Below are 27,399 nucleotides of genomic sequence, written 5' to 3'. Positions count from 1 at the left end.
AAACCATAGGCTATACGAAAAGTGTAGTTCAATACCGCTTTTTAAGGATATAATGAGAGAAGGCTGAGATGGATTGGTCTTGTTTTGCGGATGAAGGGTGAAAGGTTGCCAAAGAATGTTCTTTTTGGCCAACTGTCTAGGGCTAAACGGAAAGCAGGTCGTGCCCGTCTGGGGTGGGAGGACGTCATAAAGAAAGATTTAAAGGAAATTGGAACTTCGTGGGTGGGTTTAAAAGGGAGGCTTTGAATAGATTGGGGCGGAGAAGGAGCGTGTGTAGCCTTGTTGGCCTCAGGCGGCTTGGTGTTGGGGTGAGTTGTTAGTAGTAGTAGTAGTAGTACTGTGGGATGTAAATGTCTTCCCTGCTCCTTTTATTTGGCTTAATAAATAAGCTTAACTTACTATTGAAGAAAGTATTGTTGAATTAATATCAATTGGTCAACATTAATATGTAACTAATTAATTGATATTAATTAATACTAACATTAAATTAATAATTATTTATCTGATATTTAAAAAATTAATGATCGTCAATATCAAAGAAATTAATGATAATTGGTATTAAACAAATTAGTTTTATCAAATGAATTAATGTAAATATTAAAATTAATATTAAAGAAAGCAATTATTTTGAAAGTAAAGAAAAAACTTAGTTGGTTAGCTTTAGTATTCATGGACAAGGAACCAAGCATTCCAAAGAGAAAGACAGTACCAATTGATTACAAAGTTTGCCTTCACAAAAAGATAAATCTTTATTCTCTAATACCAGCTAAAAGGATGTTTTTTTTTGTTTTTGTTTTTTAAAGCAAAATGACTCTCTGAAAAAAAAAATTCATGTTTATTTAATTTTAATATCCGGTACTGCTGTAGCCAATTCATACATCGTCAATCTGAAGCAGGTCAGGAGATCCCTTATTCCTGAAAAATTAAAATTGTAGCCCCAAAACATTTTTCCGATTTCAATCTATCCCTACCCCGAAATTGAACAGGTGCACCCAAAATGTAATCCAGAAATTCTGTTCCAAACTGCTATGATGTTATGATGATGGTGCTATGATGCTATCATCATATCCTCAATTTTATGCCTAAAAGGGGTGTCTCACGTTTCCACACTTCTGAAATAGTTGCCAAAACACGCTTACTAAGCTGTTGTCAAAAAGACGATTAAATGGGCACACAGATCACGCGGATTACAGTGTGATTAGACATGCAATGTCCAGTTCATCCTCTATTTAAGAACAGCTTATCAAAGTTTTCGGCATTATCTCGGAGGTGTAAAAAATTCAGACACTACCTTTAGTTGTAACAACAACGGCGTTCTTTATACTTTACATTTAAGGCACCCAATAGCCAGGCGTAGGGTATCTTTCATCTTAATTTGGCTTATAAAAATGTTAAGTTGCAAGTAAATAAAAAAACTCACTTCAAGACCTTCCATATACTTTCTTTCCAAGCACTTTGAGCATTTCTGTCCAAAAACTCTGTAGAACAAAAGACCAACGGCAACGCCGGCTTCGTTGTCCACACGATGCCAGAATGCAATTTTCCCCCTCATTGATGTCCAGCCAGCCGAACAGCCCTAAAAGTATAAATTTTTAATTAGATAAACTTTTCCCATCTTTAATTAATTAGGCAACAGACTTACCACTTGTACACGTAAAAAAGACCAGCAACGGAAACGTCGTTTCAATACAGGCTCTCCAGTCTTTTATATCTAATTAGATGGAATAAATACAAGTCAATAGATTCAGCCCTTTCAATTCTTCCCATTTTTATGTAGCTTTCCTGAATTTTCCAAAAGAAAAATCAGTTCTCAAAAATGTCCCAAAAAATTAACTTTTGTAGTACATGTAGGCCTACATGAACTTCAATATGAAATAAAAATCGTTAATTTTCGGGGAGATTTCATAGAACCCAACTTTCTTTCAAAGAAATTGCGGGGATACTGGAAGCAAAAGATGTACAGAGGTATAGGCCCCTCCTCCAATCTATGTTGAACAAAACTTTTCTAATGCCTCCCTCTCCTGAAAAAAAATTCTGTGTACGTGTCTGGTACAAGCGACAATATGGTTGAACATTGCTTGTAGCACAATCAACAAATCGACGAAAGATTCAGAGAAACATTGAGGTTAAAGGCAAATGCGCTTTGAACTCACACTACCACATTGAAAGGGTGGTGTTTCACATTGTGTTTGAAATTGTAAACATTCAGCAGTGATGGGGGAGAGAATTTCCACCTAAAAGGGAAAACAAACCAATTCACGCACTGAAGAGTTTTTCGGAGATCATAAATCACCAAAACAAAATGAAAACCAGTGAGTTTTTGTTTTGAAACATAGTTATAATGTACCACACAACAACACACAGGAAATTCCCTAACCAGATATCACCAACACCTTCTACAATATCGACTTTGTGTGCAATACAAAAAAAACAAGTTTTTTTTACTGAAAGTATGGAGCAATATTAAACCTTAAAATAAACATAAATTATTCCGTATATGAGGGGGGGGATGCCCTCTCTTCACACTGATGTTTTTAAGTACTTTTAAAACAAGCTTGTGATTCTAATTACACTGCCCTTGTGTTTCGGGAATCGTTCTTAAAAAATTGGGTCAAAAGGTCAAATTTTAGCGCAAAGAACGGGGAATTGAGGAGAGGGCAGCTCCCCTCATATACAGAATAATATCTGATCGTTTTAGAGTTTAATATTGCTCCTTATTTTCAGTATAAAAAACTTGTTTTAAAAAATAAATTCTTGATCGTTTTTCAAATAATGCCAGGAAATCGACCCCTCCGTTGAAAATTTCCCATAGAAAGTTTCTCTCACGTAGAATTCGTCCCTGGGAAATCACTCCAGACAATTCCATCCTCGCTGCGAACTTTAACTTGAAAAATACTTTTTAGTTCACTTTCATTTGAAGGAAGGGTTGTTTTTTATTTTATTTCTGATCATTTTCCAGGTTATGGCGGAATACCCCTGCGTGGAAAAATATTTCCCGGAAGTATTTCTTCAGAAAAAATTTCATGGTGATAATTCCCCCATGGAGAATTTCTCCTGTTGGAAATCCTCCCGCTGCCCCCCCCCCAGGGAATTCCGGAATCTGCACTTGAAATATCCTTTTTGGTTTTGTCAAATACCCAAACAAGGAAAATAACCCCCCCATAGAATTTACAATATATCCCCCCCCCCCCTGGAATTTAAAATATGTTCTTCCAGGATATTCATGAATTGCTGCTACAGTCCAATGTGCTTGCCAACTCTTACTTGAATCAGGTTGAGTTTACTATAAATTCATTTTATATGCGAAAAATCAAAGGCAGGAAAAAGTTATAGCCCCTCCATTCCATTGTAAATTAATACCTCTTCTCCCCCCCCCCCCAAATAAATGTAGATTAAAACCCAAATAGTACAACAAAATTTTTTGCTTATTTATTTTCAGTTCCCGCGCGAGTGAGCCGATTTAACAGAACCCTCGTGTAACTCAACCATCATCTAACTCAGACCTTGTTTAACCTTCAAGTGATAAAAGTTGACCCGAATGAAACGGTGTCTTTATTGATTGGTTGATTCCTATGTAAATGTTTCTTTTTTTTATGCTGTTTGAATGTCTAACTATTCCCCCCCCCCAAAAAAAAAACCCAACAACAATTTATCTTTCGGTCCTATGTATTTGAAATATGCTTAAACTTTTTATGTTACAGCAATATCTGCAACCTATCACAGAAAAAACCACGGTCCTTAGTAGCAGCTTAAAAAAAAACTGTCAATTCATTGCAGACACCTTGAAAAAACCCTTATCTTAGGTGAAGGACACCTTGAAAAACTGTCTCGCAAGAAAAATTTACTGTTAATGCTGATTCATGAATGATAGCTATTTTTAGATCCATCTTAATAATAATTTTATAGGGGAAACAAGTTATGGATTTGTCTTTTTAGAGCTGAAAATGCTGACAAGTCTCTTTTTATTTCTCAGGTACTAAAAGGGCACTAGAACATTTGACAGCCAAGATCATTTGAAAGCTAAAACTCACGTTTACGCGATTTTTAATAGCTTGGTCACGATAACACCATCATAAAAAATGCCTTATGGCACCAAAATATGCTTTCGTGTCATTTGTGCAAAGGCTATAGACCTTAAAAAGGTTTACCACTGAAATCTTCATCATCAAAAACCCTTAAACTGGTGCTTAAAATTCCCCTTTTGAATACTCCCCTTCCCAGTCCCATTTGCAAGTGAAAAATAAAAAGAGCTCGAAAAAATGACAAAGTGAAAATTATTCATCCAGATACAAAGCTGATTCGTTAATGATAGACGCATATTTCCAGCTTGGTAGGTGGAGGTGTCTTCGTTTTCTTTCTATTTTCTCCGGCACACGTGGGTCACTGGAACATCGTAATGGCACTGATATGGGTAGCCAACCGAGGTTCTTGCAATTTGGGTTTTATTTGCCCACACCATAAAGGCATGCATTAACTGGTGACTGGATTTGATGCAACATTGCATACATCGCCTGAAAGTTCCAAATCAGAAGAGACTATTGAATCAGTATTCAAACCTGCTTCTACGTATAATAATTGCTACCGTCACAGTCTTCTTTTAGAGCCTTTTTTTACATTAGAAATTTTTAAGTCTGTAAAGCTTGGTTTCTTCCCAACACCTCCCAAATTTTCTTAGAAGTCTTTCTTACTATTGTGTTACCTAGACTAGAGAATACATCCTATTACAATTTATGCCCAACCAGAGAAGAAGCTATTTCTAATTTTGGAGACAAGGCCAAAATTCAACGGCTCTCTCCTCCACATTAACGCTTTTTACAGCAAGCTAATCATTATATTTGATCAGCAACTGAAGCAAGAAGCAAATACTGAGCTTCTAATCAGCGCTAGTTCAAACTTATTCTTTGGCCTTGGGTTGAATTGAGTCTAACAGGGCTTGACTGAAATGGGGGTTGAGTTAAACGGGGATTCAGTTAAAGACACACCATTTTCACGGATGAACGTGGCAACAATGACGAAAATGTGATAATACTTTAAAAATTTAATAGTTTTGAAATGAACAAAAGAAACATCTTAGAAAATTGTGGTTTTCTGGTAAAAATAGTCCAAGATGTTTTTTTTTTTTTTTTCTTGGTATTTCTATGAAAAGGTCACAAGACGACACCCTTAGTAATAGGTACTTTAGCCTATAGGTCTGCAGCACTTCATCAAAGATGAGATTAAGACTAACCCAAAAACAAACGAACTACTAACCTTGCAGACAAACCGAACTTTTGCACTATCAAATGCTTGCATCCAAGGACCACCAGGGGGCTGATCATCAGTGTGAATCAAGGTCCAGGGAATTGGCAAAACACTCAAATATCCTTGGCCCAAGCCAGCCCATGTTTTGGGAAAGCCCACTCGACTGAAATAAATTTAAGTTAAATCTTCAAAAATATCATGCTTATTCTAGTACACAGAGGAAAAATAAGCACACAGAGAAAAGAAAAAATTATTCCCCATTCAAAAATATTTCATCTAATAGTAAATTAGTTACAAAGCCTATATCCAGGGCATAGCTCCAGTATTTTTATTGGGGGGGAGGGGGTATATAACTTACTGCCAATTACGACCTCTACTTAATTTTAATAGACTTAAAATTTTTAAAACTACAAAATGATCATAAATTTAGATTATTTATTTCAAATTTGCACCCCTAAAATGTTTTCGCCCGGGCGAGTGCCCCCGCAACCACCTGTGGGGAAAAGTTGTGAAAAACAAAAGCCTAAAGGTGTTTGAAGGATATTTGAAAATTCTGATGATTCTGTTCTGAATTCTCTCCCATTAATCTAAGGAAAAATCAAGCCTCTTTGTTGAAAAGGGGCCATCACAAATATGAGCTAAACCTGAGGTTGGACCACTAATTGGATCACGTTTATTAATTAATTTGGTCTAAGTTGAGCTGCTTTCACTGCTAAGATTGTCTTCACTTTCTGTTATTGTGTTACTATAAGAAGATGTAGATGGAACCAAATCCCTTTTTCTTCTTGTTCTACTTTCCGTTGCTTAATAAAGTTAGTTCTGAGCAAAAAAAGCAAGGAGTTGCGCCCTTTATTAGTTTTAATCAGTCTGTTAGAACCAATTAGAACTGATACAAATTATATTTGTTTTAGAAGTTATAAAACACATCAAAGTTGAGAGCTGGACAAAGCTGATTTTTTTGGAAGGTGCAGACGACAGTAGTGTACTATAAACACTGTCGGGTGGGTCATGGCGAGTTTAATAAGCTAAAACTCTTTTCTGTTAATATACAAGTGCCTATCCCTATTCCACTTCCTTCAACTCCCACGCCTATCATAGGACTCAATATTTTTAAGTCAAACAGCCCCATGCATCGCGTCATTCAGCTGTATGTGATTTGAAAATGATGTCTTAGCCAATCAAAATGTACACCCTTTAAATTACCATTGTTGAAACCTTATATAGGAAAATTGCAATAACAAGATTGAACAACTTTTTTTTTTTACATGGGCAGCAGTGATATGTCCTCTTATTTTTATTAATTAAAAAAACTTTTCCCACAAAATAAGTTTTCCAAAGAAAAGTAAAGAACTCCATTAAACCAAAAATGAGCAAATATAAAATCAAATAATCTACCAAGCTTTAAACTACCACAAATCCGCATAGATAAATAAATGAAACCCAAAACGACCAGAAATTACAATAAATAACCAAGTCAAACTCAAAACGAGCAGAAATTAACATGAGTAGGGCTCAAAACCCCTATGTCTTCCCAAGGGCAGAACATTTGCACTTTACTGAAAAAATATAAATGTTTTTACTTTTATAATTTTAATAAATCAAATAATATTAACATTTTGATTACTAAATATCAGAATATGTATATTAAAATGACAATGCACATTCATTTGTATTTATTCATTTGCATATTCAACTGACAATGCACTTTCATTTGTACAAATAGTAGTGTTTAATTTAGTTTCATACCTCCTCTAGTTGACCTGAAATAGAAAACTTGATACCATTCGCAAAAAAAATCTATTTACTTTCTTTGATAGCTTGGATACATATACGCTATTTTGATTTGGTTAAATTTGGTTTAAGAGCAGAAGCAGCCCCGAAAGTTTGAACATAATAGGCTACCCTCAGTCGTTCTTGGGATACTGCTGAGATGCCTTATTGGGAATTAGCATTAACACAGTGCATTTTGATTTAATCTTAAGGCAACATTTAGTTTTTAAACATAATGGGCAAATGGGAGGGTGGGCATGGGAGGGGGATTAGTTGCCCTCTAATCACTTTCGACTATTAAAAAGGGCATTAGTCCTTTCAATTTCCAATCGACTGAGCCCTTTTTTAGTTTCGGCAACAACGCTTTCTATAAACACCTTAATTGTCCCCAGGGTATAAATTATAACCCTTGCCCAGAGGGCTGTGAGGGGGTTCAACTATGCTAAACAAAATGGCTATCTCAAAATTTTGCTTGGATGTGTTTGAGGAAATGGTGGGCGTGAGAGGGGCGTTAGTTGCTCTGCAATCACATTCAACTATTAAAAAAGGCACTAGCCCTTTCAGTTTCTAATCGAATGAGCCATTTTGAAGTTTCTATGACAACTCTCAATAAAAACCTTATATGTCCCCAGGGCACGACTTACAACCCTTCCCCTGATGGCTGGGGGGAGGGAGGGGGGAAATTGTCATCCTCAAAGAAATAATTTCCAGAACTTTCAACTACGTTGAAAAAAATTGCTATCTCAAAATTTTGATTGGATGTTTGGGGAAATGGTGGGCGTGAGAGGCGGGTTAGTTGTCCTCCAATCACTTCCGACAATTAAAAAGGGCACTAACCCTTTAAATTTCCAATCGAAAGAGCCCTTTTTCAACGACAACACTTTCTGTAAAAACCTTATATGCCCCAGGGCATAACTTACAACCCTTTCCCTGGGGGATGTGAGGGGGGTTGTCATGCTCAAATACGTAATTTAAAGACCTTTCAACCACGTTGAACAAAATGGTTATCTCAAAATTTTGATTGCGTGTGTTTGGGGAAATGGTGGGCGTCAGAGGGGGGTTACTTGCCCTCCAATCACTTTCGACTATTAAAAAGAGCACTAGCCGCTTTAATTTCCAATCGAATGATTCCTTTTTGAACTTTCTACGACAACACAAAAAAAAAAAAAAAAACTTATATGCCCCGAGGGCATAACCTACAATCCTTGCCTGGAGGGCTGTGGGGGGAGTGTCTTCTTCAAAAACATAATTTCCGGACTTTTAACTACGTCAAAAAAAAAATGGCTATCTCAAAATTTTGATTGGATGTGTTAGGGGAAAAGGTGGGCGTGAGAGGGGGATTAGTTGCCCTCCAGTCACTTTCGACTATTAAAAAGGGCATAAGCCACTGCAATTTCCAATCTAATGAGCCCTTTTCCAAGTTTCTACGATAAGTCCTTCGATACGAAGTGCCCTGGTCTAAAGAAAAAAAAAATAAATAAATAATACATTGTACCAACATCGTTCTTTACTTAGGCAGCGCGATTGCGCTCCCTTTTATTCGTCGCTATTGAAGCACTGGAACATTAGAGGACTCATAATAAATAAATCTAAGAGAGCTAATTATGCGCTAATTTATAAACTAATTTTTATATTTAATGGCTTTATAAAAATGTAATTTTATATGGCAATCATAAAATGGCATATGGCACCCAAAAAGTGCGCTTTGGGTTGTCTTTTTATTTTTTTTAAATAAAAAATAACAAAAAAGGTTTTTGTCGATTGAAAAAAATTCGGCGGATAAATTTCCCCCCAACCCTGTGAAAATTCTTCTCTATGAAAAATCCCCTTAGAAATTTTCCTTAAATTTCAAATAGCGACAGTATTTTTAATTTAAAGTATTCGAAAAAAAAAGTCTGAATTATTAACTTACTCATTGAGCATTGTTTGATTAAGAATATCCAGAAAATCTGAACAATTATTGGCAGCATTGTGGTAGAACCTTATGTAAATTATAACTTACCAAGGATGCCAATCGGATGAGAAAAATTGACATCTAGAGTTTGAAAATTACCTTCCCCTTGTATTTTTTTTAAACGAATACCAGGGTATGGGAGGTATACATTTCCAGAAGGGGGGGGCTGAATGTTTTCTATGTGTTAAATTCCTTTCGCCAAGGGAAATTCGGTCTCTTAGAGCTGCATATTAAAACGGATAACCATAGATAAGGAATATTGATTGGTACCGCTTATTTGTGAACAGAAAATTTCTAAATTGTGAGAAAAACATACATTTATTGTTCGGATTCACTTTATCCTACTTGCAGCAGACATTTTGTACAGCATGCAGATGTAGAAATAAATATCATACAAGTAGTGCTGGCGTTGTGTTAAAGTGACTAATAACAGTAATAATCCTCTGCACTTTTATGTCAATTATTATCCTGGAGTTTGTTAAAACAAATATTTAGAAAAGCGATAAATGCTAGAAGTCAGCACGTATTGTACATAGAGGAAGTTCTACATTTATGGGTTGGTATGTGAATCCAAAACGCAAGAAAAAGGACGTTATCATCGCTCACAAGGCGTTTCAGTTACAAATAAGAGAATTTGGAGCTATATTGGAGAATTGATTTAAATATTGGAAGTAAAAAATTAAAACAATTAAATTATTTCTGGAGCTGATACCTCCGCCCTACTAACTTCTATGACTAAACTACAGCCAATTTGACCTATCTAGCTATAGTACGAATATTATCATAAGAAGCACTAAGTCGTTATTTTCTTTTACGATTATTTCTTTTAATTTTTTCTAATGAAAAAATTTCTTGTTTTCAACGATTTCCTTTTTTCAATGAGTCCATGTCCGTCCTATTTGCAGACGCAGAGGATGTATCCATATCTATTTTTGAAAGTTTTAAAACAAGAAAATTTTATATTGAACTTATAGAACTTAGGAAGTAAAAGACCTTTGGCTATTAGGGGAAACAATTTCACTTGAGCAAACATGGTGAAACAAGAAGTATAGTATATTTTAGCAATTTTGCTATTTTCTACACTCACGTATTTGCTTGATGATAAGGTTTAGAAGGCAGTGTATTTGTATAAATATCAATGTAGAACAAATTAGCAAGTGTAACACCCTGTTTTTCAGGTGGTTTTTTTTTATATATTGAGAACGACGATGAATTAATTGAAAAAAATTATCTGTTCGAAGTAAAGAACTAAGTTGAAACTTAAAACGAGCAACAGTCTTAAAGTTGCTTCATAATTTTTTTTAGAATTATTGGGGGGGGGGGGGAGCAACTGTCCCCGCTTACCCCCGCCCCTCAACGACGCCACTACCTATATCCAAGAATTAACAGCCAGAAAGGACAACCCCCCAACGTAAACTGAAATAAAACTAATTCCTAAGAATTTGTCTTTCGTTTTTTCTTGACCCTAACACCTCCCCCTCCCCTGACGAATTCTATAATTAACTTAGGGTAAAAGGGGGGCATGTGAGCTGTATGAAAAAATAAAGGAATTTATGAGATAATTAAAGAATGTCAAGGGAGTAGCCCTCTCCACAGCCTAAGAAGTATCAGCATCTATCGTTTAAAATAGTTTAGAATAGGTGTTCCTAGGCTAGTGTAACTATAGTAACATGGGTTTGACTAACTAATTACCTTGGAATCCATTTCTGAATTCCTGAAATGTCTCAGTCTCCATTACTACTACATAAGTTCAGAACAGAATTAAGCAATTCAGAAGGAGACTGATTCACATATTCAAAAGGAGAAAAGTAGTGAAGTGTAAAGTTATATTCTATAAAAAATCCGTCAATTTTTTGACACACCAAGAAGATTGGAATTGATCCAAACTAAGCCACAAGTGCAACTTATTTCTATTAGGGCCAATAACTTAAGGTCATTATAGGTTTAAGTGTAAGGTCGTTAAAGGTCAATGGGCTAGGAATGATTAATTTTGTTTCTTCAGAGTATATGAATGGAGAATTTTTTTCCCCAAGTGGAATTTTTTTTCTTACTGCTAATACACCTTGACATACTCATGTTGGTTAAAAAAGTTCATTAACTAATCGTAGGTTTTGATGCATTAATCATCTTCTGGAAGAATTTCCCAGTTTGTTTTTTTTTGTGTCAACTGATGTGCTTTAGTATAGAGAATGTCGAACATATTTTAGAATGGACTTAGTCCAATCGATTTCTTAAAAAAAAGCAAGGCTATGAAGTTTGCCAATCCAAGACGCCCCTCTCCGGTTTACATTTTCGATTCCGACTCTTAAAAGGAAATGTTCCAAAATTAAACTCTATTTTCTAGTAATAAACTGATGCTGTTTGCTGGACAAGACCCAACAATCTACACTTTCAGGTCACTACTTTTGAATTTTTACAGGAAAAAATTCGAACCAAACTTAGCAAAATCCCCAACAGTTATATAAAGAAGAAAACCAAAATGCAAAAGCCAAGATAGACAAGTTCCCGGTTCCTTGGTTACTGAGCATTGAGTAAGAATATAGTTTGTTTGTGCAAAATATTATTTCCCTTTCACGTTTCCTTGATCTGCATCTTAATGCTTATTAATTAAACGTAGCTATCTGAATTTGATTCCTAATGGCTATAGTTATACAGACAAAATATTGAAGCTAACAATAGCCCTGTTTGCTCTTTTTGTTTCTGTTAAGTGACAAATTATAAATTGGCTGCAGCACCTCAAAAGACAATGCAAAAGGCTTAGTGCGGACGCCTACTCAACAGGGGTAGCTAGGTCAGAGGGACCTCAACTTCAAACAATCCGCTGGTTTTGGCCCCCCACTTGGGTTACAGAATCGCACTACTGCTTCTAGCAAACAGTAAGGGGATCAAATATCAATTCCTATCTCCACCCCGTCCCCCTCCGCCCCATCCTTAGAACTAACTCTGTATTTACCTGAAGGCCAAGGAGAGATAGGATGTTTTGGCATTAAAATGCACCTTTTAAGGCATCTGCCCCCACCCTGACAACAGTGAAAATTGGAGTAGGAGGGGGATGGTTGCCTTCCGTTCACTTTTCAATCTCAAAAAGGGCACCAAGACTTTCGATTTCCAAATGAATGAGTCCCCTCCAAAGTTTATACAACCACCCATTCCATAAAAACTTAAATCTTAACAATGGACAACTTGCATAGCTTACAAACCTTGCCCGGGAGCTGGAAGGGGGTTGTTAAAACAGGAGGCATAGTTATTTAATCTTTGGACTATTTTGAACGAAATAGCTATTTCAAAATTTTGATTGGATGCTTTTGGAAACAAAAACGGTGTGGGTGGTGGCTTGTTGCCCTTCAATAATTTTTTACTCTTTAAAAGGGCACTGGAGCTTTTAATTTATAAAAACTAGCCCTTGGAAGTAAATAATACTGAAACAGAGAAAGTTTTCAGAAAATAGAAAAACCCAAGCAAAAAAAAAAAAATTAAGACAAGATTACTTACTGATCCTGAGGAAAAGAAGAAGTTATCACAGTAATAATGGGCGCTGGTACTTGAGTAACAGCACCACCTTGGCCAGTTCCATTCAAGTCCTTCTGCTCATGTGAAAAAAAAGAGGGAGTATAAGGAGGGGATGGAGTTGGCCGAACAGGTAGAGGTGGGGGCTCACAAAGAAATTCTCCCAGAGACTCTTTGTGTAGCCCGGAATTTGGCAAGGGGGTGGCATTGAGTGATGGCGGGGGTTCACGAAACTGTGTCATGTCATCAGAACTGGTACTCCACTTGGGCAAAGAGAAAAATGCATCAGGATTGAAAAGGTCATTATTAGTCAGGTCTGCAGGAGAACTAGACTTTGAGCTTGAAGGAGGTGGTTCAAAGAAACGCATTGGCTGCTCGTCATATGAGGTACATGAATCACTTCTGAATGATGATAAGGATAAGAGATTATGAGCAAGATATTCAATCTCAGGGGTGGATTGTTGACTGGATGATTGTGAGGGTTTTGGGAACTCCCCGGAAAATACTGGAGGTCGATTGTACTTCATAAATTTCTGGTTGGAATTCAACAGGTTTTGATTTGGTCTGCTCTCAGATATGGAAATGGAGCTGAAAACAGATGCCAATTTGGATGTTTCCACATCTGTATTATTCCCCTTGTCAGATGAAAAAATTGACATCATATTGGAGCTTGAACCATCCATCTCATCTGTAGGTTTATCAGCAAAACCATCAAGCTCACCATCATTAAAAATATTATTACAATTAATTTGATCCATAACATTGGTAAATGGTAGTTTATTATCATTACTAAAAAATCGATCAGGATCAAATTTTGTTGTTTCATCATTTAGTGGCAAATTCATATCACTATACAGGCTATTTTGCTTGCCATATTCAATTAGGTTCTCACTGTGTCCACCAGAGGGCCGACGAATGGTCTCAAATGCCTTGCTTTTATTGAAAGTAAAATCATTTATATGTATAACATCATAGCTATTGGTAGTTTGCAAGGAAGAACAGAATATTTCCCTTAAATCAGGCGAGTTCTGATTTTCCAAATTCCTCCATGCATTGAATCCAGTGTCCTTAGGCGGTTGGATGAGACTACTCATTTTTATTGCTTGTTTTCACTATATATCAACATTCCATGTCAAAAAGCCTAAAAAAAAAAAAAAATTACTTTCCAACCAGATAATAAGACCTGAGCATTAGTTCACAAAAATGCAGAAAGGAGAGGGAGGACAAGGATATTTTCAATTAAAAAAAAACATTAAAGGAGCTACAAAAAAACAAGGGTTTTTCAAAATCTAGAGGGGGCAAATTTTTTCCTTCTTAAAATCTAAATAAAAAAGAATTTTTTTTTTCAAAATCAAAGGGATTGCAGGCAGGCAGGCGCAGCTGTTTTTTTTTTTTGCGAGGCACAATAAACTTTTGTGTGAACAGGGGCGTCAATTCGGGTGCCCCCCTCTCCTGATTTGAAAAATACCAATTTTTGGTATTTTGCCGAAATAGTATCTGTCCCTCATAAATTTTGGGAACAAAGTAAAAAACACTATTTCATGAAAAAAGATGCCTAAGCCACTAACTACTGAAGCTACCAAATACCAGAAGTGGGGATACATTGGGTATGTGATTCAAATGCCCATAACTCATCCTCTAGTGGTAGCCACGCAGTACCAGAAGGAGAGGACGCCCTAAAAACACCTTATTAAGCAGCTACCAAACTTAACTTAAAAAATCTCAGTGCTTTGCTTCAACCTGAAAGAGACAATGTCTGGGCAGCTGTGGGGATGAGGCACAACTGGCGACTTTTCTTATATGCCTTAAATGCCTCTGGAGGCAGAGCAGGGTCTAAAGTCTAAAATAAGTTCTTTGAAAATTCGTTTTTTATATCCTCATTAAGAAAATTCCTGCCCCTCTACATTTTTTTTTAATAAACTTGCACCCTTGGACCTCAACCTTGATTCAGCCAGCCAATAACAACATTCCAAACTTAGCGTTTTACTTTCAGAAAAAATAATACTGGTGGTACCTATCATATCAATGAAAAAGGACTGGTAAATGTATACTTTCTAAGACCACACTGGCTATACATGACATATGAAGCTAAGAGAGGAAAGGATATAATAAATGAAAAATAAAACCAAAAAAGGGAGCCAAAACGAGGATTTTGTCAGCCAGTGGAAAACCATGAAGACGAAAAACAAGCATATATTTCGACAAGGACCTCCGCCAAGTCGTCCTCAGTGCTAAAAAAAAAAAAAAAAAAAAAAACAACTAACCTTTCGGAGTTTGCTTCATAAGATACGAACAGATACTAAATGAAAGATCAAGCCAAAACCGATCAAAAAAGAATTCACCAAAGAGATTGGGCAAGAATATTTTGCCTCGCAATACTTTTTGCTTGTCTGCAATTTCTGTTTTTATTAGTTACGCAAATATATTCTCTTAAATTTGACTGGTTGCAAATGTGCTCAAAAGAGGCTTAAAAATGGTGGCCAAGAACTTTCCTACATCTCTAGCTGTTCAAAATGGAACTAGAAGAATCAGGAAAGCTGCTTTTCTTGGATGTTTTGATTATAAAAAATACTCCTAGCCTTGAATTTTCTATACACAGAAAGCCGACCCATAATGATTGGTATCTACACTTCTCCCTTCTGTTGAAAGAGGGGTAATAATCTCTTTAGTCGACTGAGTTTAAACAATTTTTTTCAATTAATCATGTAAATCCTGAATTAAATTATATCAAAGATATTCTATTTTGCAATGGCTACCCAATAAACCTTTTTTGAAAACATCATAGATAGACAATGAAAAAAGATAAAACAAGAAAATAGGGAGCCCGTCCCCCTTGATTCAGTCGTTCCAGCAATTGAGAAAAAAACCTTCAACACTCTACCATACATTTCAAAACTCAGTGATAAACTTGGAAAATTTTTTAAATAAACACAATCTCTCTGTTTCTTTCAAAAGTGAACAAAAAGTTGAACATTTTTTCAACTCAGGAAAAGATAAAACTGACCATGTACTGGGTAGTGGTGTCTACAGAGTCCCGTGTTCGTGTGGGAAATTTTACATTGGTAGGACCCATCAACAAGTTGGTGAACGTTTGTATGAACACAAAATTTCAATAGACAAGTCCCTGAGATCGGAAAATAAAAATGACAACTTTGATTCCGCCTTGGCCCTGCATATTTTTGAAAATCCTACACATCTTTTTTTTTTTTAGGAGGCAACTTTAATATGTACTGTAAATGGCCTACCACAATCTTTTATAGAGGTAATTGAGATAAGAAAAAATATATAAACAGAAATTTGGCTATAAATAGACACCGGAGACATTTCATTAAGCCCAATTTATAACAATTTAATACTAAAATACTCAATTGATATTTGCACCCAGTCAAATTTGACTGGCTGACTGACAAAAACCTCGTTTTCTCACCCTTTTTTGGTTTTATTTTCATTTATTATTTCCTTTCCTCTTAGCTTCATATGGTAAACGGATAGAAGCTAGAAGCATTTATAGGGAAATAAAATTTAGGACAATTGATTGCTTTTTGGGTCTATACAATTTCACTATCTTGGGCCACATCTGAAATTATCATATAGTTATTGTTTGTAGCCAAAACCATTTTGAACAACAGTATAAAAGAATTTCAGAAACAGAATATTAAGATCAATAATTAAAATGCAGAAATTGTGCAGTTTCATCTAAAGTTTTTCATTTTATCCTCATTTTTCTTGAAACATCCCACTACAAAAAAAAGCTCCATTTTTGTTTATAAAACCGTCATTAAATAATGAGTTCCACTTTCTTCTGTGACACTTCACTGACCCCTGGATCTGTTTTAATTTTCTCTTCCATTTTATTTTTCTCTTTCATCTCAAGTTATTTTCTTTTTTTTACTTAACGATAAAAAAACGGAAAAAGAAGATTTTCAGAGAAAATGCCATATTAAACTTATGATCAACAGGAATAAATTATTAGAATAATTTGAACTCAAAACGACCATTAAAGAATAAACGAAAACCAAAATGAACAGAAATAAAAAAAAAATAATCATAGCAAACAAACATACAACATGCACTAATATAAATGAATAAGTAAATCTTAGAACTAGTAAAACTTAAATTAAATCTGCAAATCAAGCTTTAAATTACAATAAACAAGAGTTTGGTTACTGCCCCCTTCCCTAACTGTAAAAAACTAAAGCCTACTCTGTCATTGGTGCTTCATTGAAAACGAATTATATTACAAGTGTTTTCTTTTGTATTTACAATAATGAAAACAAAAATAAAAATTACAGTGAAATATAATCTTGAACTACTGAGCTTTCAGCAATTAATTTCCATATATATATATATATATATATATATATATATATATATATATATATATATATATATATATATATATATATATATATATATATATATATATATATATATATATATCAAATATTCAGTTTCATTTTATTAGTTCTTTCTGAGGACTGGTCAAGACATTTACAAATTTCAAACAATTAGAGAACAAATATTTTCTTTTGGTCTTATTACAACATTGAAAATAAAATGTTGAACTAATGAGCATTCAGGAATTAATATCATTATATATCAAATTGTTGTTTAATTTATTAGTTCTTTCCAAGACTTTTCAAGATACAGTTTTCAGCAAGGCACCAATAATAAATTAGGCTTTAGACTTTTAGTTATGGAAGGGAGCAGTAGTCAAACTCCCGTTTATAGTAATTTTTGGTCATTTTAAGCTTGATTTGCCTATTCAATATGAGTTTTACTCGTATAAGATTTATTTTTTCATTTATACACTTGTATTAGTACCTGTTGTGTGTCTGTTTGCTATGATTATTTAATTTCTGTTTTTTATGGGTTTCATTTATGCTTTAGTAGTAATTTTTGGTCATTTTGAACTTGAATTATTCCAGAAATTTATTTCTGCTAATCTGAAGTTTAATATGGCATTTACTTTTCTTTGAAAAACTCTTTTTTTGGAGTTTTTTTTTACTTAATTCCTGTTTGTTATTGATTGCCAGGTATTTAGTTAACTATAGCCTATATTTGAAAGGGTAGAGATTTGCATCATTTATATCATTCCATCATTTATCCTCAAGACATAAAAATTATAAAATTCTAGATGCCAAATATTCTGAATGAATTTACATTCCTTCACAGTCTGGGATAAGATGAACTGCTGGATATCCAAGAAAGGCCCTGTGAAAAAAACTGCAAAACAAACAAACTTGAAATTTTGAAGTAAACCTTCAAATCACATATAAAAGCTTAGTTTATTTAATATTAATATATGAAAGTTGTTTACTTGTTATTTCTTGTCATGTTTTTAGAAGAAATTAGGAAATAAACACATTTGATAATATTATATGAAAAACATGAGAGTGAAAAGGGTACAAAAGAATCAATACATATGCCAGGTGCTGTAATTTAGTGCTGTAATTTAGGCAACTCTGAAGTATTTCATTTGTGACCTATAAGAGATCAGACACTTTGAGTTTCTTCTTTATTGGACTTTGTAAGAATGTCATACAAATTTATCCCAATATACCATAAAATCAGATCCTCTTAACTCAGGCTATCTGGATAGCATGCTTCTAGGAAAGTTTGTAATATTGTAAGCTACTGTTACTCTAACATATACCCTCTATGGATTAAACCTTAGTATATCAGTCAAAGTTCTATAAATATTTCGTTTTTGTGGTGGTAAATCAAATAGTTCCAATATAAGAAAACAATTAAGCTACAAGCCTATTGAATTCACAATTCTAATTTGTAGCTTGTTTTGTAGTGCAAGTTAGGTTTTAAGTGTACCAAAGTTTATGTTTTCATTCTTAAAAAATAAAGTTTGTACACACTTGAAATATTTGCATTCAAATGCAAGTTAAATTTTTACAAAGCATAAAGGATCTAGGGTAACAAAATAAACAACCTATAAAAAATTAATACTTTTTTTAACACTGTATTAAAAGTATAATGATTAATTAACATCACTGCATTATTTCTTTTAACCTTAACATGAAGACTTAAAAAGCTGTTCAGCTAATAAGCTGATCATCATTCTGCAAATAAAATTACACCAATTCTTTTGGGAGAATATTTGAAGCATTGTGATTGAATGAAAATCACAATATTTCACACAGAACTTGGTAAAAAAAAATAACATTAGATTAAACAACAGTTTAACTTATGAGCAGCACTGATGACAGAAATCATGAAATTTCAATGTACATTAAAGGTTTTAGTAGTTTTAGTAGCATCTGAAAACTTTTGTTAGTAGTTTTAGTAGCATCCAAAATGCTTTGTTAGTAGTTTTAGTAGGAATCATGATATGAACTATTATTAAATATTTTTTTTAATAATACAAAAACAATAATAAAAGCAACAAAGCAAAGGAAAGCAAAAGAAAAATGATTTTAACAAATTTTAGAGCACATAATAGTGAAAAAAAAAAACAAAAAAAAACAATACATCCTATAGTAATAAAAATATATCTTTTATAAACTTTCTGACAATTTAAGAGTCAGTTAGGTTGTCAATGGAAACAGAAATGTATCAATCTGACTGCTGATTCCATAATACAAATGCAAAGCAAAAACGTAAATGACATAAAAATTACAATGCTGTTAATCAGAAAGGAATCTGGCTCCAACATTTTTTAAAAGGTTGTCTCTACACACAAAGAACAAAAATGCAAACTACTACTATTGCTATTAACAACTCAATGAAGCACCAAGCCACCCAAGGTCAACACACCTATTCACATTCCTCCACTATTACAAAGCAAAAGCTAATAGCATCTTTAGTCTTGTTAGAACCACAATCAGTTCGAAACTAATACTATTGGCAACATAGGAAAAAAATGTGATAGAACTTGATCACTTATGGTATTCCATCCCAAATTAGAAATAGTTACTTCACCATCACTTTCTTTACTTCACAGAACAAAAACCATAGTGAAGCAGGTGTTGCCTCTAACCCAAAACATTTACCCTGTGGAAAGAGTTCAAGATTCTGCCCAAGGGCAGAGAAGGGTAATATTTCTCTTTGTAATGGAAACTTATGAGGACTCAAGAGAAGGAAAGAACTAGCAACAAACATCAAAAGACATACTACAGTTGGTGAGCAAAACTGTTTTGGTCCAAGACAGTTCCATTACTGCCCATATCAAGGATGTTTGATGCCAAAAATGTTATTTTGTAAGTCTCAGCATTGGCTGACAGTCTCAAAGACAAAGCACCGATTAACAAATTTTATAAGCTTCATATGGAGCTTTCAAAGCAATTTGATTAAAATTGATAGGGAACTTAGATGTGTAGCTAGTTTAAAACAAAGGAAACCTATTATCCCTTACTAATTGTTAAGCAATACCCTGTCTAATCAGTGTTTTTACAGTATAAATAATGTGCATCCTGTGTCCAAAAAAAATTCAACTAAGGCAGTTAGCACAACAGGAAACTTCAAAACTGTCCAATTATCCAATAAGACTTCTTTTGATCTGATCCAAGCAGGTGTACTTGATATTTTTAGGGAATGCCTTTCCCTGAGCTTTAAAAAGAAAATTCTGCTCTGTTCAATCAACAGAACAAAATTTATACTCACCAATAATGCAGTTTCATTAAACCTGAATATTTCTATCTCAGACACAAAACTGGAAAAGTCAAATGGTTTTTTGAAGATTTCTGGGAAAGTAGGTGTCAGCTTTTAGTTTTCTTTCATTTATTTAGATCTCTTAGATAAGCTATGTAAGTTATGATAAAACCGCCCAATTAATTCTGAATAGTTTAGCCACACAAACTAAAATAGCTTGTAATGGACAAGGTAGGGTGATTCTTTATGGTATCAAAATACCTTAAAAGAGTTAAAGTTCTGGAAGACATGCTACTAAAATGGTATCTGGCATGTAGGAATTTTCTTACCCTGCAAGACTAACTAAACTAAAACCCACAACATTTGTATATAGCAACAAAGTCTTTTCCACAAGGATTATCAATGATTAGAACAAACCCTCTGAAGAAAGTTACTGCCAACTCTTTTGATGTTGAAAATGAAGGCTAGATGCTAAGTGGTTTGCTAGAGAGTGTAAACTTGACTGGGAATCTACTGATAATCCAACTGCACCTGATCACTAGGCAACACTGTAAACAATTTCCTGATCATTAAATCTAGAGCTTCACAATGAAAAATTCTTAAGATTGCTCCAAGCTGCAACTTCAGGTAATTACTTAAAAAATTATCCCCTTTATACAGCATTTGACAAAACTTAAAACCCCACACATCCCTCGGAAGTAATATAAATAAAGCTTCAAGTTGTGATAGAGACTATCAAAATCCAGCTTTTCTTTTCTACATCAACAGACCCAGGGCTCATTTGCACAAGGACAGGAGCTGGATGAAAGGCATTAATATATAGAAGTCTGCTTTCATGCTGGCCTTGTTTGTCAGAAGTATATTTTGCTTCTATCCTCTTCTTATTTATCTCTTGTTGAACTTGAAAAAGCTCCAGTTCAGCTCTGTCTCAAGGCCAGAGAAGAATTGCATGGGGAACAATCCACAAGAACCTGTTTTCATGCTGGGTTTGTTTGTCAAAATTAAGTTTTTGTTTCCATTCTCCTCTTGTTGGACCTAAAAACTCCAGTTCAATTCTGCCTTGAGACCAGATTAGAACTGCTTAGGGAATGATCTGCATAAACATGTTTTCCTGCTGGTTTTGTTTGTCAAAAGTATGGCTTTGCTTCCATCCTTTTCTTATCAATCTCTTGCTGGAACTGACAAAGGACTCATGTTCAATTCTGCCTCAAGGCCAGAGTAGAACTGTATAGGGAATGATCTACATGAAGCTGTTTCCATGCTGGATTTATTTGTCAGAAGTATGTTTTTGCTTCCATCCTCCTCTTATCAATCTGTAGCTGAACCCAACCAAGAGCTCCAAATCAATTCTGCCTCAAGACCAGAGTTGAACTGGAAAGGGAACACCATTTTTTGTTGTTGAAAGCTTGTTTTCATGCAGATAAGGGGTGAAAATGAGTACAACAGCCATCATCATGAAAACTATTTGAAAAACTACTGAGTGCAGCATCAAGTTCTTCTAGAGCCAATAAATTTGATTATGTCACAGCTGATTTTGGCAAAGACACTTTACAGCCCATTCTGAAAGCTCAAGAATGTGGAAGTTATTTGAAACATCTCATACAAGAGAATATGCAGCATAAAAACCTGCTCTCATGGCTTTACTGACACAGAACAGAGTATTGACCATCATCAAACACATGATCAAGGTAAATAAATTGCATTTTTCTTCTTTTTACCCTTGTTACACTTCCATTGAACATTTTTAAGTTTAATATTAACCAGCCTTCTAAACATAGGCACTCACATGAAACATCTACCAAACTCTTTTTAATATTGCTAATGACCCTGATATGATTGCTGTAACCTCTTTCCTTCTAGTTATTGGTGACAGTGACCATGTGTACATTCCAAATGATACAACCATCAGTAATTGTCATAGTTGTAAAGTAAATAAACATATTGACTAACTGGTGACTGATTTATGATGAGCTAGCTTGCATGAATTGGGAGCATCAGATAGATGACAATGGCTAAGGTAAAAGGATATTTACCTTGCAATCAGCTTTACTCCTCTTCTTATCCTAGACTGAGATGATTGTTTTTGTCAATCAAAAAGCCCCCCTCCTTCCTTCCTAGCAGTGCTAAGGGGGATAAAAAAATAGAGCATATAAGAATCCTGTGGAATACAAATGCAACAACTACTAGAACAACTTTGCAAAGTCTAGAACAAACTATACAACATGACTAAAAAGGTAATTCAATTCCATTAAATGGGTATAGCAAATAGATCAAGGTATAACACCAAAAGATTTGATCAATATTTATCACCATAAAACTTTTCCTATTAGCCCATCCCTGAGCTGAGGGAGTTTTTTTTCTTCGGTTAATTACTCACAGAAAATGGCCAATGGTGTGTCTACTATAGCACCAAATTGACATTCAAACCAGCAGGTACTATAGCTCCAATTACAAAACCTGTAGTTGTGTATACTGCCATACCCCATGTTTCAAAAGCTCCCAAGGATTTATGCTAGAAATTAAAACTGTTGGGACTGAAAATATTCATCCAACTTCATTCCCCAAAGAAACCACCCTACAACCCCCCCCCCCCCTTGCATAAACTGTCACCACATCTCTGGACAAAATAAAACCATGAAGAATTTGGACAACATGAAATTAGAAAACAATTCTTACTTCATAATATGCAAAATAATTGTAGCCAACACATTTTGCATGCAGACTCCTCATACTTTACCCCCACCCACCCCCAATGTGCAAATATATACAACCTGAATTTGTTTCTAAAGTATTATATTTTCATCATACTTAGGTGTATTTCATTAAAATTAACCTAACTTCTTGAGTGTTGCTGCTATAATACATAAGTACCCAAAGTTTTGATAAAAATTTTGGTTTTTAATTTAGTTTTGGATCTGATTAAAGCATTTGACACAAATCACCAAATACTATTTATAACTTACTACACAGCCAAGCCACAAAGCTGTCCTTAAGTATCCTAATCTATTCAAACCTTTGCTTTTTTCCCCTCTCAAGAAGTTTCTATTTCCTTTGGTCTCTTCCCACTCTGGTTGGGGATGAGTACTTTTTGTTTGGCCCAAGTTGGATGACCAAAAAAGATGTTCTTTGGAAATCTGTCATCCTACATCTGCAAAACATGTCCTAGTCATCTCATCATTTTCCTCATTGTAGTCTTAGCCATCTCATGTCACCAAATATGATTGCACAAATGTTAAATTTCATGGATTTCTTTCAGAACTACTGCCAAAATAGAAAGCAGAGGTAGCAAGAGAGTGAAATTGAAAGAATGTATCAGTCTCTAGTGATGAAAGGGAAAGCTGACTTTTTCTCTGTTCTGATTTTATTTTTCAGAAATTCTGATATAGTGGCAGCCCTGGATCAACTGATCCTACTAGGCCTTTTATTTTATCTTAAATTACCTTAGATTGCAGCTTGGAGCAAAATTAAGGATTTTCATCCTTGTAATGCTCCATTATGACTTCATTGGGTTTGAGGTTGAGGACTCAGCAGCTTCCCAGTCATACAGGAACTCTTGCTGTAGCCATTCTTTGTCCAAACTTCTCTTGAAAGCACCTGTTGAATCAGCAGCCACTGTATTTTCAGAGAGTAGATTCCACAAGTTTGTTATTTGTTGGCTGAAAAAATGGCTTCTTTCTTGGACTAAGGAGCGTTGCTTGAAGATCTTTTTGGAATGACCTCTAGTGACAGAATGTTCTGGGGGAGGGGTAAGGAGACGAGGGAGAAGATTTTTGGAAATAATTTTGTGGGTTGTTATCATGTCATCACGTTTCCTCCTGTATGCAAGTGGGAAGTTTCAAGTGATGTAAACACTCTTTGTATGGCATTTGTTTGAGGCCTTTGACCATTTTGGTTGCTCTTTGTTGAACTCTTTCTAGAATGTATTTGTCCTTCTTGAAATAGGGTGATGCCAGGGACATTCCAACCTCTAGGCGCGGGCAAACTAGTGCCTTGTAGAGCTTCATAAACACACTTGGACGTCTGCTAGAGATAGTTCTTTTAATCATTCCAAGAGATTGGAGGGCAGATGATGATACAAATTTTGCATGGGTGCTGAACTTTAGTTGATAATCAATGACTCCAAGATCTCTTTCTTCAGAGACTGCAGAAAGAGGGTTACCTTGGAGATGGTATTGCTGATGTGTGTTATGATTACCAAAGTGGATTACATGGCATTTGTCAATATTGAATGAGGGGATTTCATTCAATGTTGAGACAATGAATTAAATTGCATTGTCCAGCAAAATAAGGCAAAAATCTGGTAGAGTACCTGGTCAGTGACAATAGGGATCTATTGGTTTGGTATCATCTCACTCCATTTTCCATGGTTTGGTGGACCAATTCTTATCAACTGCTTTTCATGTCATAACTTTGTCCAATGGCTGGTTTTTCAATGTTTTTTTCAATACAAATAATAAATTGAGAAAATAAGCACAAGAAATATACACATAGATCATTGCTGTTGGAACTGTGTAGTTGTTGATCAAAAATACACCAAAAGCATGATTTTTTGGATGATCCTAAAAACTTGACTGAGCTTCTATTTTTGCAATTTTGATTTTTAGGCATTTGTAATCAATTTTCTTTCAGGGATAGGCCAATGGGAGAATTCTAGAACTTGACTTGTACTCTTGTTTTTGAAAAAAAAAATAACATTCCACATAGCCTAGCCACAAAAAGACTGGAGGTAGGTAAATAACATAAAAATACATTCTTGGACCCTAACTTTAGCAATAGATCACATTGGAAATTTTTAGACCTAGGACAAAATTTGTTCAAAAATTATTTAAATCAGGGCCTTGGAAGAAAGAATGAGGAGTAGGCAAGTATGTATCTGGGACTGACACTTAGCCTATGGTCATGGTAGCCTACCAAGTGTTGTGTGGGGAACCAAATAGCTAACTACTTTATTTATTATGGCTATGAGAATAAAAGAGGGCTTGTAGGTAAATATTTACCAAATCTTATTATTGAGTTACAACTAAAGTGAATATACCACTTGATGCCCTTTACAAATATAATAATCATTTTTAGGTAAAGTTCTACAAAATCATTTTATTGAGTTAGGAATAAAGTAAATACACTATTTGATGCCTTTTTTTATGCTGATTATGAATATAATAATCATTTCTATCGGAAATGAATTTCAGCCCCCCCCCCACCTATATAGGCTTTACCTAACCTACCCCTGAATTGGCATATATAGGGGGGGGGGCTGAAATTCATTTAGATAAGATAAGATTTATTGCTGAAAAATGGCTATCACAAGCCCAAAAGGGCCAAATTTGCACTTTAGCGTCTATTTCCAATAGAAATGCTTATTATATTCACAATCAGCATAAAAAAAGCCATTGAATGGTGTATTCACTTTAGTCCTAACTCAATAATATGATTTTGTAGAACTTTACCCATTTTTGTTGGAAATGAATATTAACCCCCACCCCTATATATACCAATTCAGGGTATATATTTGCACAGTAGTGGGGTGGGGGTAATTTTATTTCTGATGTAAATAAGAGGTAAGTTCAAACTTTCCCCCATCCCCCTAATGTGCAAATATATACCCTGAATTGGTATATAGGCTATAGGGGTGGGGGATAAAATTCATTTCCAACAAAAATGATTATTAGGCCTATTTGTAAAAAGCATAAGAAAGGCATTGAGTGGTATGCCTTTAGTTGTAATTAAATAATATGATTTGGTAAATATTTACCAGCTTGTATAAGACTACTATGGTGGTGATTTATTAGGCTAGCATATATTTAGAAGGGACATTGAATGGATGATGATATTGTAGATATTTCCTTTCTGTGTTTAGCCTACAAGATAAATTTACAACTGAAACTAAATGATAGCCTACTTAAATGAGCAAAATACAAATAGAGACAAAAGAAATGTGTCATCAAATCCTCAATTTGACACTTTCTAAATTATTAGGTGCCATCATAATTGTAGCCTATTTCAACCCCCCTATACAAGCAGCCTTGCTAGTTTTCATTGCTACCATGTTCAGTGTCTTAACAATTTTCTCAGCCTCAAAACAAAATAACTATTCAAAGAAAATTATTGCTTAGGCTAATAGTCTAGTTGACATTGAGGTAGCCCCTTAAAGATTGGGGTTAACAAGGACTCTGCCAATCCACCATAGCCAAAGGATAGGCCTAGGCTATAGCCTACAGATATCTTAGCTGTGCAATTCACCAAGGTTAGGCCTACTCTTTTAGACTGATTCTGAAGGCTAGGCCAACTGAGATCACTCATGCAGAAGACATATCTTAGGTGATATCCCCCATACAGGTCAGGAGTAACCCTATGTAAAAAGTCCTAGGTTTGTCGGCTACCCATTAGCCTATCTCTATTACTGAAAGCTACAAACCAGCAATTATCCACTACCCTATCGTAAAGTAATTTGCTCTAGCCTACTAAATCAGGCCTAAAAGTTGACCAGCATCTTATATACCTACTTTTAAAGCCTCGTGGTGACCTCGCTACAACCACGCTTAATAACCATGGCTTTTGAAGACATGCCGACAATGAAAGTGAAGAAAGTATCTAGGAGAAAATCGATGAGTCACTATCGCTATCTATCTTCAGAACAGATTCCATGTGCTGATTCACAAACTTCCTGGACAGATGCCTAGTATAACGAACCAAAACTTCTTTTAAGTGATAAGGATTTTTCAGGGAAAATACCTGCTTTTAGTATTTTCATTTAAAAAACAACAGCTTTACCTCCCATCCTAGATATTGAAAAAATATCTCGCATCCCCAACCTAAATTGTTTCGTGAATTGGACAGCTGTGAATGATTTTAGAAGAAGTAGCTTTAAATTCTCCTATGAAAATTCTGTTCTATTTTTATCTTTTGCATATTAATCTCTACGAAAAAAATCACATAATCCTTGAAGGCGCAAAAGGACTAAATTCGCAAGATTTCACGTACCAAATACCTGTTTCCCTGGCATGGGCGCCCATAGACTGAATTTTAGGGGAGGGGGCTTACCTGGTCTAATCGGCCCTTCCAGTGCCATTTTGTTCAGTGTAGTTTTAAGGTCCGGAAATTCTGATTTTAATAATAACAACCCCCCTCCCACAACTCTCAGAGCAAGGGCTGTAAATTATGCCCTGTGGGGATATAAGGCTTTTTAAATAAAGAGTGGTCGTATAGACCTCAAAGGGGGCTCATTTAATTGGTAATCAGAAGTTCCACTCACCTTTTTAACAGTCAAAAGTGACAGGAGGTCATGCAGCCCCCCCCTCATACACTAATCATTTCCCCAAACACAT

General features: G+C 35.0%; 1 protein-coding gene across 2 annotated transcripts in view; it reads right to left on the bottom strand.

Annotated features, from left to right (window-relative positions):
* LOC148954159 (uncharacterized) overlaps window positions 1-26,625 on the bottom strand; it is a 40,598-nt gene extending 13,973 nt beyond the window's left edge. The window contains exons 1-4 of one of the 2 annotated variants that reach the window (XM_089085977.1): window positions 26,578-26,625; window positions 12,458-13,613; window positions 5,251-5,404; window positions 1,421-1,576 (exon numbers count right to left, since the gene is read on the bottom strand). In XM_089085977.1, coding sequence (XP_088942103.1) covers window positions 1,421-1,576; window positions 5,251-5,404; window positions 12,458-13,566 — 1,419 coding nt within the window. In that variant the 5' untranslated portion in view covers window positions 13,567-13,613; window positions 26,578-26,625. Of the gene's footprint in view, window positions 1-1,420; window positions 1,577-5,250; window positions 5,405-12,457; window positions 13,614-26,573 lie in introns of both variants that reach the window. The other variant, XM_089085978.1, reaches the window with a different exon arrangement.
* Window positions 26,626-27,399: the final 774 nt, after the last annotated feature.

The sequence above is a fragment of the Artemia sp. Qi Xiang Cuo genome, chromosome 3 (genome assembly GCF_049724085.1).
Source record: "Artemia sp. Qi Xiang Cuo chromosome 3, ASM4972408v1, whole genome shotgun sequence".
Taxonomy (NCBI): domain Eukaryota; kingdom Metazoa; phylum Arthropoda; class Branchiopoda; order Anostraca; family Artemiidae; genus Artemia; species Artemia sp. Qi Xiang Cuo.
This window is presented reverse-complemented; position numbering and strand designations above follow the sequence as displayed.